This window comes from Arvicola amphibius, chromosome 2 (genome assembly GCF_903992535.2).
Source record: "Arvicola amphibius chromosome 2, mArvAmp1.2, whole genome shotgun sequence".
Lineage (NCBI taxonomy): Eukaryota > Metazoa > Chordata > Mammalia > Rodentia > Cricetidae > Arvicola > Arvicola amphibius.
Window position 1 is genome coordinate 106,485,357 of NC_052048.2, and position 15,684 is coordinate 106,501,040.

The 15,684-nt window shown below is 39.4% G+C and overlaps 1 protein-coding gene across 1 annotated transcript in view; it reads left to right on the forward strand.

The window, feature by feature from the left end:
- LOC119806323 (zinc finger protein 763-like) overlaps nucleotides 1-2,133 on the forward strand; it is a 50,763-nt gene extending 48,630 nt beyond the window's left edge. Inside the window, 3 exon segments of the mRNA XM_038317955.1 lie at nucleotides 329-434; nucleotides 609-1,484; nucleotides 1,486-2,133. Coding sequence (XP_038173883.1) covers nucleotides 329-434; nucleotides 609-1,484; nucleotides 1,486-1,932 — 1,429 coding nt within the window. The 3' untranslated portion in view covers nucleotides 1,933-2,133.
- Nucleotides 2,134-15,684: the final 13,551 nt, after the last annotated feature.

A 15,684-nucleotide genomic window follows, 5' to 3' on the forward strand; every position in this document is an offset into this window, starting at 1 on the left:
AAGGCAGAAAATGCAAGAAATTCTTCATATCAACTGTATCACAATTTGTGAACTCTTCATATGAATCCGTGTCATTAAATCTGGTTTGCTGAAAAATTGAGAATTGTTCTTAACCTCCAAGCCTGTGATACAGCTCCTTTTAATTCTTACAAAAGTAACATTAGTCCTCTACTTCTTTACACATAGCAGGGTCTCACCATGAAATACATGTTGTCTTGACGTTGATACCATTATTCTATTCCCTATGAGATTCTATAGTTGTGTTCCAGACAGGCTAACCTTCAATATTTCTCTTGTCTAAAGTATTGATTTTCTCATTTTTTTGCAGAATTCAGAGGATTGAGAAAGACCATGGAAATGAATGTCATAATGAGTGTGATAAAAACCAGCAAGCTAGTCCAGAGAGTATGATCATAAAAGATATGTGTTCCAGAGTAAGAGCTCATAAGACTCCTTTGCTTGTAACAAATATCATTGGTGATTTAGCCTTACATGGGTATCTCAGAGAAAAAGGTAGAGGGAAACCACCACTGTATAAGGGAGCTGTGGCAAAAGCTTTTAAACATCAGAAACACTGGAAAGTAATCAGTTATTCTGAATCTCTTCAGGTACTTGAAACTTCTTCTGAAGAGAAACCCAGGAAAAAACAAAGTAAAGAAGCCTATAGGAGTCTGTGTTTAGATCAGTCTCAGGAGAGAGGTTCAGATAAACTCAATGAGGATGTCTTCATGAGATACACACATGGACAGAATGAAGAACAAAACCATAAAGAAGTGAAACAATTTGTATGTAGTTTCTGTGAAGAATCCTTCATTGATTCCAGTGAGCTTACCAACCAAGAAAAAAGTCATAGTGAAGAGAAAAGGTACATTTGTGGGCAATGTGGCAAAACATTTAAATATAAAACATGTTTTGAGAAACAAAAAGTAACTCACAAAGGAGAGAAGCCATATACTTCTATGCATTATGGAAAAGCCTTTACCCAATTCAATCATCATCACAGTCTGGAAAGCAGTTACATTGGGCAAAAGCCTTATGCCTGCAAGCATTGTGGAAAAAGCTTCACCAGTTCTTCTTATCGAAACATTCATGAAAGAATTCACACTGGAGAGAAACCTTATGCATGTAAGCTTTGTGGAAAAGCCTTCAACAACCGCAGTAGTCATAACACACATGAGCGGAGCCACACTGCAGAGAAACCTTATGCATGTAAGCATTGTGGAAAAAACTTTACCCGTTCTTTTTATCGAAACATTCATGAAAGAATTCATACTGGAGAAAAACCTTATGCATGTAAGCATTGTGGAAAAGCCTTCAACAATCCCAATTGTCGTAACAAACATGAAAGTAGGCACACTGCAGAGAAACCTTATGCATGTAAGCATTGTGGAAAAAACTTTACCAGTTCTTCTTATAGAAACATTCATGAAAGAATTCATAATGGAGAGAAACCTTATGCATGTAAGAATTGTGGAAAAGCCTTCAACACTTCCCGTGCTTGTAGTATTCATGAAAGAATGCACACAGCAGAGAGAAATTATACATGTAAGCATTGTGGAAAAAACTTCACCCGTTCTTCTTATCGAAACCTTCATGAAAGAGTTCACACTGGAGAGAAAACTTATGCTTGTAAGCTTTGTGGAAAAGAATTCAACCACCCCAGTAGTTGTAGCAGACATGAGAGGAACCACACTGCCGAAAAACCTTATGCATGTAAGCATTGTGGAACAAAGTTCACCAGTTCTTTTTATCGAAACATTCATGAAAGAATTCACACTGGAGAGAAACCTTATGCATGTAAGCATTGTGGAAAAGCCTTCAACAATCCCAATAGTCGTAACAAACATGAAAGTGGGCACACTGCAGAGAAACCTTATGCATGAGCATTTTGGAAAAGCCTTCAACAAATCGAGTAGGTGTAACAAACATTAAAGGAGCCACACTACAAAGGAACTGAAGACTTATAAATGCAAACATTGTGGAAAAACTGTTTCTGGTGTAGGCATCTGAACATTTGTAGTGAGGAGCTCTGGGCAGGCCTGCTTTTCGTCCTGCCCGGCTCTCAGCCACCGGCTAGCTTATACCCCGAAATAATTACTCGGAAACTGTATTCTTTTAAATACTGCCTGACCCATTAGTTTCAGCCTCCTACTAGCTAATTCTCACATCTCTTGCTTTAACCCATATCTAATAATCTTTGTAACACCACGAGTGGTGTCTTACCAGGAAAGATTCAGCCTGTCTGTCCTGGTGGCTGGCTTCATGGCGACTGTCTCACTGAGGAGAGGCATGGCGGTCTGGCTCAGAGAGCAGAGGCATGGTGATTTATTAACTTCCCTTCCCAGCATTTTCTTCTGTCCTCTCCGCCCACCTAAGGGCTGGCCAATCAAATGGGCCAGGCAGTTTCTTCATTAACCAATGAAATCAACTCAAACAGAAGAACCTCCCAATCAAACATTCATGAAATAATTCACACTGACAAAAGCCTTATTATGTAAGCATTGTGGAAAATCATTCAACAACCCCAGTAGTTGTAATAGATGTGGAAGGAATCACACTGCAGAGAAACCTTTTTCATGTAGGCATTGTGAGAATGCCTATACCAGTTTCAGTTTTTTTAAGACTCATGAAAAGAGTTCACATTAAAGAGAATTTGTATAGATTTAAGCAGTGTGAAAAAGTGTTTACCTGCTCCAATCACCTAAACATTCATGAAAAGATTCACACGGGAAAAGTATTGAACATGTAAAAATCTTGGAAAAGCCTTCAGTGACATCAGTCGTCATAAAATACATAAATGAAGTCACACTTTAGAGAAACCCTATTCATGTAAGTATTGCATAAAACCCTTCACCAATTTCTATTCATGTAAGTTTCATGAAAGAGGTCATACTGAAGAGAAGTGCTATGCATGTACACATTGTGGAAAAGCATTTACCCGCTCCAGTCAGCTGAACATCCAGGAAAGGGTTCAAATTGGAGAGAAGGCTCTTGCATGTAAACATTACACGAAAATTTTCAACACTTCAGATTGTCCTGATTTGTAAGAAAAACAATCATACTGGACAGGAACTCTTGGTGTGTAAAAGATGTGGAAACTGTTCATTCTGCAGACTGTAACAGACATAAAAGAGTTCACTTGATAGTAAAGCCTTATGCACATAAGAATTGTGGAAAAGCCTTCAGCTGCTCTTGTGATCATAACAGATCTGAAACTCTTCACACTAGTCAGTAGTTTAATGCGTGTAGCCATTGACAGAAAGCCCTTACTAGATTCACTTGATCCAAGAGCAAAAACATTCACACTGGATAGAAACACATGTATGTACACATGGTATAAAACTCTTTCTTCTTGTGATTTTAACAAGCATAAAGATCTCACACAGTGTCTGTAATATGGGAAAGTCTTCAGCACATCCAGTTTCTGTAACCCTCATGCACAGATCTACACTGGAAAGAATTCTAAAGCATATACCTATTTAAGTATTGTTCAAAGTCTTCAGCAGTTCCTGTTGCCTTGATGTTCTAAAGAAGTCACTCTGAAGATAGACTTTACATGTATAACCATGTGGAAATTTTTTTAGCAATCACAGTTCCTACTATACTCCATTACTTTTTCACTTTTGAGAACCTGTATGTTTAGAATAAATGTGGGGAAAATGTTCAAAATGTTTAAAATGAAGAAAACTTAAAAGTTTTATATTTTTAACTTAAAAGTTTTATATTTTTTGTAGTGTTTTCTAGAATTTTTGTGTTTTACTTCCCTGCTGAAGTCCATAGTGATCTCACAGTGAAAAGAGGTACGGTGTGTAGAACAAATACCAGTAATAACTCTGTAATGCTGTATTGGTAAAATCACTTCTATTGTGAGTAATGGAAGAAGAATGTTCTAGGAACATAAGATGTATCAGCTAGTCATGGTTCTTCCCAGTAAATGAGATTATCTGCATTGTCTCTCTGGATCTTATGTGGTGGAAATAATGTATCAATTTCAGATGCTGTCTTCTAAGAATCACATGTGTTCCTAATGATCACACAGATAGAAAGAGAAAAAGGATGAGAGAGAGGAGTATGGAGTTTACTTTCTTTGTGCCAAAAGCTTTGGAGAAAAAACTGCCCTTACCTCAATTGCTGGCAATATACTGTCCAGACTGGATCAGTAGGATACAAATAAAATCAACTGCCAAACTTCCCCAAGATATGACAGTCATTCAAAATGCCCTTCCTCACAAAAATTTCTGTCATATATACTAGCCTATAGGCCAAAGATGGATGCCCCAGCATTACAGAAGAACTTTGAATGCTTTTCCAGGTAGCCTTATCTCCCTGTTTTTAGGTAAATTTCACCCTTTTTTGGATCTTAATCGAGTTAAAGATTAATAATTAGAATTAATTTTTTATGGTAAAGCTAAATTAAATATAAAATTTTAGACTCCCAACGATAGATAATTAAATACATTCTCTAATTTTGTCAAATGCAAATGGACTGGACATTGTAAATGTAATTCTTTCCTAATAACATTTTGTTGTATATAATCTTACTATGCTAAAGTTAAAACCTTCCTTTTTAATGAGACAAAAAAATTAGAGATGCTGTACACTGTGATGATTTTTCACTCAGATTGGTTTAGTAGAAACTTGATTGGCCAGTAGCCAGGTAGGAAATGTAGGCATAACAACCAAACTAAGGACACTGGGAAGAAAGGTGGAGTCAGAGAGTCACTAGGATACAGAGGGAGTGAGACATGCTGAAGGAGAGGTAAAGCCACATGCCATATGGCAATATATAAATTAATAGAAATGTGTTGGAACCTAATGGAGTCCTGGCCTTCCTACTCACCTCCCCTGTAGATGACCTTTCTTGCCCTTGTTCTTCTGGGTTTCTGAAACACTTGCAAGTTCCCTGCTCTCAGAGTTATGTACCAACCCTGCTTTGAGGATCTGGCAATGAGGTCTCCGTCCTGTTGGCCTACCTGTCTGGGTTAGGTAGAAAACCCCCTTGGTGGTGCACAATAAAGGCTTCTGATTCTGCAACATCCAAAGTGCATTTTCCATTGATCCTGACATCCTTCACTCAGACTTGGTGCTAGCTGCACTGGTGTGGCAAAAATGGGTTGTAAGAGCTAGCTACTAATAAGCCTGAGCTATAAGACAAGAATTTAAAATTTATAAGTGTGGTTATTTAGGAGTGGGCTTATTGGAAACAAAACCTGTCTACATTATAATCGTGGTAAATAATGTGTACACAATTATAAATTTATACATACATAGGTATGTGTGTATATGTATATATATACACACACAAAGTGAAGTTATGCCACTTGGCTTGACAGTTCCTAAACCAAAGAAACTCACATTCATAACAAACAAACCATCAATATCAGGCAGAATAAATCTTCATTTGAGTCGTCCATGATAGTTATTTAATTCCCTAAGAAATTTAGGGTAATGTTTTTTCTTCTGGTCATCTCTGTGAGGCTGAATGTGAGTTATGTTAACTAAAACCACTGCACATTTTGAATCCAGAGTGAAACAGTTGAGCTCGAGATAAAACTAAACCCACCTTCATTTATTCTAACTTCCATAGAAAGTTGCTCAGTGAGAGAAGCAGTCAATATTCCTCATTAATTTTTAACTCTTTTGTGGTTTGATTAAGAATGGCCCCCATAGGCTCATGGTGGTACATAAATCTCTTTGATTGCAGGTCAAAGGCATTCAATGTTTCCTCTAGACTTCAGAAAACACAATCTGTTAACTCTGATAATGTGCTGATACATTTTAATTGTCAACTTGATTCAAAGTCATATCCTTGGAAGAAGGAGCTTTAATTTAGGAACTATATTGCACAGATGGGCCTGTGGCCATGTTCGTGAGGGATACTTTTAATTGATCTTGAAGGGCCTAGTCCAGAATGGTCAACACCATCACTATAAATGTGGATCTGGCTTATGTAAGAATATTAACTAATCATCAGTTAATCCATACTTCCTGCCATGTCTTCCATCAATGACGGTTTGTGACCTGAAACAATAAGTTAAATGAATACTTCCTTGCACTCAGTTGCTTTTATTCATGATACTTATTACAGGAACAAAAAGAAAAAATACATAGTAATTCATAGACATATACTACATCACACAATATTCAACAATATTGTCAGAGCATTTAAAATGATCAAATACCAGTTTAATAGAGAAGAACCAAAATGAGAGGTTTGGTATAAGAAGGAACATTTGTAAAGCCCTTGTTCATTCTTTTTTTCTGCTTACAGTTTGAGAAGAGGGGGATGAAGATTCAGAGACTTTCTAAATTTAGAGTGATTTAATTGATGGATAAATGTATCTAATTCTCCTCAATCATAAATGTTTTTTTCATTTTACATACCATTTCCAGTGCCCACTTCCTCCCTTTTTCCACCTCCTACCTCTGCCCATCCCATCCCCCATCCCCTCCTCAGAGTTTGTAAGCCTCTCTTTGGGAGAAAACGATGTCTGGTATACCAATTTAGACAGAACCAAGACCCTTCCCCTATATAAGTCTGAGCAAGTTGTTCCACCATAGGGAATGGGCTACAAATGGCCCACTCATGTACCCAGGGTAAGTCTTGGTCCCACTGCCATGGGTTCCCCAAACAGAACAGGACACAACTGTCACACACATTCAGAAGTCTTAGTTTGGTCCCATGTAGAATCCTAACTGTCAATCTTGAGTCCACGAGCTATGACTAGTTGGGTCACCTGTCTTTGTGGTTTTATCAGTGATGATCTTGTTGCCCCTTGCTCAGATGATCCCTCCTCCTCTTCACCTAATTTCCAGGAGCTCAGCCGAGTGCTCCACTCTGGGTCTGTGCTTCTGCTTCCATCCATTAGTGGGTGCAGGTTCAACTATGACAATTATGGTAGTCACCAATTGGATTATAGGAGAAGGTCAGTTCAGGTACCATCTCCACTATTTTTAGGAGTCTTAGCTGGGGTCATTTTTGTGAATTCCTGGCAATTTCCCTAACACCTGGTTTCTTCCTCACCTCCTAATGGCTTGCTCTTTCAAGATAACTCTTTCATTGCTCCCTCTCTCCATCGCTTCCCCAACTCAGCCATCTCAAGTCCTCATATGGCCATCCCCCATTCCTTTCCTTTTTCCCTTCCATGTCCAGTAAGAAGATCTTAACTATTTTCCTTTCCTGGGACCTTCCATGTATATCCCTCTTATGTTTTTTAATCTAATTTCATTGGGGTTGTAAATTGTAACCTGGTTATCCTTTGCCTTACGTTTAATATCCACATACCATGGTATCTTTCTGGGTCTATGAATATAGTTAAGCAAATATCTTTGTGGTATGAATGTGCAATCTTTGGGTATATGCCCAAAGGTTATATTGTGGGGTCTTGGTGTATATTGATCCCAATTTTATGAAAAACCACCATACAGATTTCTAAAGTGCTGTACAAGTTTGCAGTCCCATCAGCATTGGAGGAGTGATCCTCTTACTTTACATTTTCTCCAGCATGAACTGTTATCAGTGTTCATGATCTTAGCCATTCTGACAGGTATAAGATGTTATATATAAAAGTTATTTTGATTTGCATTTCCCTGATGGCTCAGGATGTTGAATAATTTCATAAGTGTCTTTTGGTCATTTGGAATTCTTCAGTTGAGAATTTTCTGATTAAATCCATACCCCATATTTAATTAGATTATTTGGTATTTTGATGTCTAGTGTCTTGAGTTCCTTACATATTTTGGGTATCAACACTTATCCGATACAGGGTTGGTGAAGATATTTTCTCATTCTGTTCACTGTCCTTTTGTCTTATTCACCATGTCCTTTGCCTTACAGTAGCTTCTCAGTTTCAGGAGGTCTCATTTATTAATTGTTGTTCTCAGTGTCTGTGCTACTACTGTAATATTTAGGAAAGGAATCTCCTATTTACATGTATTCAAGGCTACTCGTGACTCTCTCTTCGATACTGTTCGGTATAACTGAATTCATGTTGAGATCTTTCATCCATTTGGATGTTGGTTTTGTTCATGGGGATTGATATGGATCTACGCACATTCCTCTATGTGTTGATATCTAGTTATGCCAGCACCATTTGTTGAACATGTTTTCTTTTATCCATTGTACAATTTTTGCCTCCATGTCAAAAATCAGGTGTTCATAGTTGTAGTTATATTTTATTTCTGTTTTTATAAATAAAGCTTGCCTGAAGATCAGGGTGCAAATCTATGCTGCTAGAGGCCAGAAAGTAGTGGCACACACCTTCAATCCAATGGCTCAATGCCACCCTGGACTAAACAAGACTGAGTTAGTCTAAAAGATAAATAGAACTCCCATAATGATGCTCCCAGCACTTGGGACTCTAATGCTTTTAATCCCAGAACTAGGGAGGTGGAGACACGAGTGGTATGACTGGATGGAGAGAGGCATGTGAGGCAGGGAAGACAAGAGGTCATTGTAGTCTGAGGTTTGGAGGGGAGCATTGCAGTCTACAGGCATGCTGAGAATAGGTTCACCCCCTTTGTCTGAGCCTTGATAGAGGTAAAAACTCCTTAGTGGCTTGACTGCTTTGCTTTTCTGATCTTCAGCTTGAACCTCAATATTGTCTCTGGGTTTTTATTATTCATGTGACATCTGGGGCCCAACATTTGGAGGTATGAATTAATGAAAAGCCTATTTGCCTGTGGCTTTGCACCACTGGTATAAGCCAGAGCAACATGTTGCTGGAGTCATCACACTATCGGTTAGATTATCCTTTCTTCTGTCCTGGTGGACTTTCCAGGAAGCTCCTTGTTGGGCTGCTGCCAAGCTAGGTAGCTGCCTTGAAGTTCTGTCAAGATATTACTGCTATGTGGAGAAGCAATAAACCTCACCTCTTAATCATCCATCCTCATCAGTAGCAGATTTGGTGAGAAAATTTGAAATTTTAAAGGTAGGAATTAGTTAAAAGGGAGAGTTTTTCCATGTTAAAGTATACAAAGCAACATTACAGTAGAGAAAGTTATGTCTCTGTAATGTATGTTTTTAAAATGAAACAACTAAATGAAGGGATAATCAACTTAAATTGGATAAACAAACTACTAGTTACCATTATGATTAACTTGATGTTGTTTTGATAAATCTTGGTTGATCTCTTAAACAGATGTTTGGTTTGATTATCAAGATACAAGTATAGGAAAAAATAAAACAAATCATCGAGATATTCATGTACAGATGAGAAATTTAAGGGAGAACCAATTTCAACATTGAATTATACGTTTAGGGAAGAACAGCCTAAGGTTCTCAAGACCCAGTTTTAATATATCCAGTAACCTAAAAGGAATTGACAAATGATAGGGGCTCTAAAAGAGCTAATTGGATGCCTGTGCAAATGTTAGCGTTAAGGAGATTCAAGGAAGTGATACAGTTTTTTATGGATATTTATCGAGCTCTACTTTTTTTGAGCTCCCTTCCCTGCCTCTCCCCTCCTCCCTTCAATCCTCTCCCATGGTCCACATGCTCCCAATTTACTCAGGAGATCTTGTCATTTTATACTTTCTACTCCCCATGTAGATTAGATCTATGTAAGTCTCTCTTAGTGTCTGCATTATTGAGTAAGTTCTCTGGGATTGTGGTTTGTAGGCTGGCTTTCTTTGCTTTATGTTTAAAAACCACCTATGAGTGAGTACATGTGATAATTGTCTTTCTGTGTCTACGTTACCTCACTCAAAATAATGTTTTCTAGCTTCATCCATTTTCCTGCAAAATTCAAGCTGTCATTATTTTTTTCTGCTGTGTAGTACTCCATTGTGTAAATGTACCACATTTTTCTTATCCATTCTTTGATCGAGGGGAAGGTTTCCAGGTTTTGGCTATGATAAACAAAGCTGCTATGAACATAGTTGAGCACATGTCCTTGTGGCAAGATTGGACATCCTTTGGATATATACCCAAAAGTGATATTATTGGGTCTTGATGAAGGTTGTTTCCTAATTTTCTGAGAAATCACCACACTGACATTCAAAGGGGTTGTACCAGCTTGCATTCTCACCAGCAATGCAGGAGTGTTCCCCTTTCCCCACAACCTCTCCAGCATAAGTTGTCATCAGTGTTTCTGATCTTGGCCATTCTTGCAGGTGTAAGATGGAATCTCAGAGTTGTTTTGATTTGCATTTCTCTGATGACTAATGATGTTGAACATTTCCTTAAGTGTGTTTCAGCCATTTTAGATTCCTCTGTTGAGAGTTCCCTTTTTAGGTCTCTACTCCAATTTTATTGGATTATGTGATTAGGTGTCCAATTTCTTGAGTTCTTTGTATATTTTGGAGATCAGACGTCTGTCTGATGTGGGGTTGGTAAAGATCTTTTGCCATTCTGTAGTCTGTCGTTTTGTCTTGTTGACCATTTCCTTTGCTTTACAGAAGCTTTTAAGTTTCAGGAAGTCCCATTTATTAATTGCTTCTCTCAGTGTCTGTGCTGCTGGGGTTCTATTTAGGAAGTGGTTCCCTGTGCCAATGCGTTCAAGTGTACTTCTCACGTTCTCTTCTATATGGTTCAGTGTGGCTGGCTTTATGTTAAGGTATTTGATCCATTTGGACTTGAGTTTTGTGCATGAAGATAGATATGGGTCTATTTTCATTTTTCTACATGTTGATATCCAGTTATGCCAGCAGGAAGCGATACTCTTACATGGCATAAATTCACCTTTTGTGACTCAAATGTTAAACTCATCATCAGTTTGCAATAGAATTATTCCTAAGGACAAGATAGACATGGATAAAGCTGCTTTACAGCCTTGTCCTCAAACCAAGTGTTTGATTAACATTTCCCTAGCAGGGCCCAGGTCTACTCTCCACTCTGCTTCCTCATTGACACATGTGAGAAAATCAATAAAATGTTTCCCTGGCTTTTGAATAAGATCGCAGAAGTATGCTGAAGAGTCCCACAGCCTACATATGTTAAGAGCTCTGAAGGCCAGGTTAGAAACCTGGTGGTAATAGGCTTGAAGGCCAATCCATGACTAATGGACAGGTCATCACTCAATGGACAATTCAACTACAGATTTACTGTGGGTGCTATACTGTTCTCAATGCTGTGCAGGGACTGCTCATGTTTCTTAGCTTAAAATCAGTTTACAGGGAGCGAGAGAAAGCTCATGTTCTTAATGTTCTAGTGACCCTTGACATGCTCACTGGATGAGGAACCTTTTTCATCCCATCCATCAGTCATGGTTTGGGAATGTCCAGCCCATAATGTGGTCACAGTGGTCTGCAATAAGGACTTTCACAAGTGGGTATTGGCCACAAGGAATCTTGTCTCCAGTAGTGGTCCCATGGCTGTCCATACCACTTTCCTGGATGCCCTCCTTGAAGACAGGCAGCGTGTCCACAACACATCCAAGGCTCCTCGAGTAGATAGATCTTGCTGGGGATGCAGCAAACCAGACCATCTATGGCATGACTGCACCAGGTCCAAACCTAGCACATGATGCACCAGATGCAATAACAGATTTCATTGGGCAAAGGATTGCACATCACAATCTGCTGGTGTACCTGACCCTTTAAACTCTAGGCAGGGCACTCCTCACTGCACCAGTAAGAGGAGGCTCTGGTAATCTAAAAATCAATTGGGCATTGCTCAGTTTTTTCATGATACCCAATGTTAACTGTCTATTTTTTTTTAACAAGCCCTCACAGGTTTGGTGAACATGAGTGTGATGTCACCATATAAATAAATGGAAGCACTCCACTTCCCCCATTGGAAATTTAGACGTGTGCTTCCCTTTAGTAAAGTAGGAAGTCAGCAAGTTTCAAAAGTTTCCACTAATCCTATCCATTGGAGAGACGCTGATGGCAACAAGGAAGCCATTCACCTTATCATTTCTGTGGTACCTAGAAACATCTGGGGCAGAGACATCCTGGAGAATATGGGTGTTGTTCTAACTACTGATGATAGAGTTTTCTTTGATAACCTTGAGGTCTATGATGGCCCTGACTGTGCCTCTCAATGATTCAATAACTTTATGGGCTCTTGGAATTTTTCCCATACCACTGGCATCACCTGCAATCCACATGGATAAGCCATTGTGGAGAGGACCAACAGAGCTCTTAAGAGACTGTTCTCCAGGATTCTCTCATCAGAGGCTAGGAGAGATCCTCATATGGCCTTTTCCATATGAACTTTCTCAGATTTGATAACAAGGGGCTCAGGCCAGCTAACAAGCATTGTGTATTCCTGTGAAGGATCACACCAATGCCCCTATTCAGATGGAGAGATCCTATCTCCCTCTAGTGGCAGATGCCACCTCCCTGCTAAGCCATGGGAGAAGTGAATGCTTGTGTTTTTCCTCAGACTGCCACAAAGCCAATATGAGTTCCAGTAAGAGATGTAAACCCAGGCATGAATCAGCATGCTTCCACTAAGGAGGGAAAAACCCAAGATGGATAATGTATGTATTCCTCATTCTTGCTCTCACTGGTTTATCAAGGGCTGAGGTTATGGCCTTTGATTACTCATTTTAAAAAAAAAAAACGTTTGGCATAATATAAAAGGACTATTGGATCCCTCATGGATACTCACATATGCCTTAATTGGTGGGGTGTTAATCTTTAATCTCTTTAAATGTCTTGTGCAGTAGATTCAACATCATCAGACAGCAACTAAGGTGACTTTTCAGGTTTTAATAATTCTTAGCCATCCTACTTGCTGTCCTCCACAGGATGTTATACATGCCTGGTTATTTTTAGTTCAAAAATCTACTGTCTAGTCCCCCAAACCTGGACTCTCTCATAATGAATACTCTTCCAGGGATAGTAGTCAATGATAAGTAAGAGCTTGTTTGGCAAGTCAACTTAAGACAGGCACAGTCCACTTGCTGAGCCTTTTTGTGGACAAGTCCACAAGCATGAGCAAAGAACTTGTGTTCCTGAGAGCACCCAATAATAAATAAAATGGGTGTATATGTAGGAAGTTAAAGCCTAGCATGCCAAAAGGAGTCTTCCTGGCATTTTCAGAGGTACTGATTGTGCCTAGTCAATGAGCGATGATGACTGCCAATGGATGAGAACACCTTTGTGCTGGAAGAGTATGTAACTTTTTCCCAGTTGTTAAATAAATGAGTCTGCTGCATGCCTTCTATCGGATTCCCAGCATCTGAGACATTGACACGGTGCCTTTCACCTAGTCTCCCAAGGAAGATGTTAGGGCCCAGCAACATGATGTTATGTTGTTTACTGAAATGTCGGATTTCTAGATGACCTTTGAATATTTTCTTTCTCAAGAGTCATTCAGAAGTGTGGTGCTTAGTTTCCCCGAGTCTGTGTACATTCTCCTGTCTACTGCTAAAGATACCCACCTGTACTCCATTGTGATCAAAGAGGATGAAAATTATTTCTGTGTTTCTTTACTTGTTAACACTTACATTGGGACCTAATATATGGTCAGTTTTCAAGAAAGATGAACTGCCCTTCTCAGAAGAATGTGTACTCTTCATTGTTCTTGTAAACTGTATGTAGATTGCTGTAATGCCCAATTATGATATTATTAATTTCAATGATATTTAAGTTTATGTCCAATGGCACATCATTTGGTAACACTTGGAGTATAGAGTGCTCCTATAGTATTGAGCTTTATCTGTAAATTTCACAGTTTGATCATGTCAGTCAAAAATTTGAAAAGAAAGTGTTTGATCCTTAAGAAGGTCACCCCTAGCAGGACACTGTTGTCCACACCTTTAATCCCAACACTTGGAGGCAGAAACTGGAAAATATCTGATTTTGAAACCACTCCAGAGTACAGAGCTAATTATAGGACAGCCATGATCACACAGAGAAACACTGTCTCAAAATTTAAAGGAGGGCAAGGTCAGTGTAGCTAAATAGATATTGGCACTGATGACTATGGGGGCAATGAGAGTCACTTTTTTGAGGAGGATATCCACTAGTAGGTTGCCCATAGTGGAGAAATCCCTTTATATCACATTATGGACTCAGTCAGCATCCTCAACTTGCCAGATCTTTAAAATCTGTATAGGTGTAGTTTTATGGCAAGTACTCACCAAAGAGTGTTGAAAATTGTAAGAAGGGAGTTTCATGAGGCAGAAAAGTAGGGAACATGGGCCTCAAGGATGCCTGTGGGGTGCACGCTTCAGGTGCAATTGAGGATATCCATTGCTGTTCCAGACTCTATCATCCCCTGGACCAAATAACACCAGGAGAACTTTCTGTTGAGGTCTCTGTATATCCCTAAAGTAGTTAGTTTTCCACTGCTCCTACTCAGGAACACAGAAGCCCAATGTACATTCACCATTCTGTACTTCTGATGATTCTAGTTGTCCCAACAAAGAAGCCTGTTGCCCTCTGAACACAGCCACACAAACTTTGACTTGATATTGCCTCCCTCTGTACCACAAAGCCTAAAGAAGCATGGTACATGGGTAGCAGCCTATGAATATGCTCACTTTGGACAATTTCTCCTTTTTATTAATAAGGTCTCTCAGTGATGGACTGTTCTCACTCTGCCTTCTCTGCATTATCAAACAAAACACTTTAAGGAAGTTCTGGTATGAACCCTTATTGCCAATACACTTAAGGAAGCTGGTCTTCTGACAATTCAAATCTATTCAGGGCTACTCAGTACTCGCCACTTGCCTTTTCCACAAAAAATACTGCCTTCCGTATGCTGTGTGGATTGTTCGGAAGATGTCTATTATGTCCATTTGGTATATGGTGCTATTTAACTGTGGGTTTTTTTTGTTGGTTTCTTTAGATTTTTTTCAGATTCTTATTGCATTGCAAACCAATCATGTTTAATGACACACTTTAGAAGATAGAGCCTTAGAGAAGTATTTGGAATTTGATAGTTTACATTGGTTGAAACTGTAATATGATTGCAGAAGCCCTTGCCCGTCTTATGAATGTTAAAGTGTTGAAGGAGCGATTTTATGGTAGAAGGATCTTCATAGGATACTCCCGGGGTTAACTTATTTGGTATCTGTTCCTCATCACTAGGAAACGTTCCTCTGTGAGGCTTCCTGTCCAGCACAGTGTGCGGTCCTGAGGACTGAGAATACGTTGACACTTGATACTGTGGCTTATCTTCTTGACCTGGGCAAAGTAGTAAGGTCTCTGTCTCCTGTTCAAGATCTGTTCCCGCGCCTCACCCGTTATTCTTTGTGGACCATTGCTTCCGGGTAATTCTGTTTTCCCGCACTCAGTCAAGAACTGCATTCGTGACAAATTCTTTAGTTGCACATTTGGCCCTTGTTCTTCGTACTCTGCTTCCACTGACCCGGGGCCCTTTCTGTTACGGTCACGGGTTTTCTTTAAGGGAACTGATTCTGGGCTGTTCAGAGCCAATCTGTGCACTATTTTATGTGGAATAAAAGTTGGAGCCCACTGAGTACACGGGGAAGCGAGTCTGCGCTAAAATCTCAAACGGTGTTCCCGTAGGTGCAATTATCCCTCAGGCTTATTCCAAGGGGAAAGCGTGGGTTGTGATAGGATGTTGATTTTATTTTCTTTCCCTGTGTTGTGAAAGGATGTTGGTCCTGCTACTCATGAATAAGAAGGCGGGTCCAGCAGCTTTCGCCAATGAGGGACGCTGTTACTTCCTTGATGAAAATGTCGAATGCGGAACAAGAATGTTCCGCGGTTTCCGCCCCTGGCTCCATTTTTGAATCCCGTGTAGATTTTGTGTGGTGTGTGATA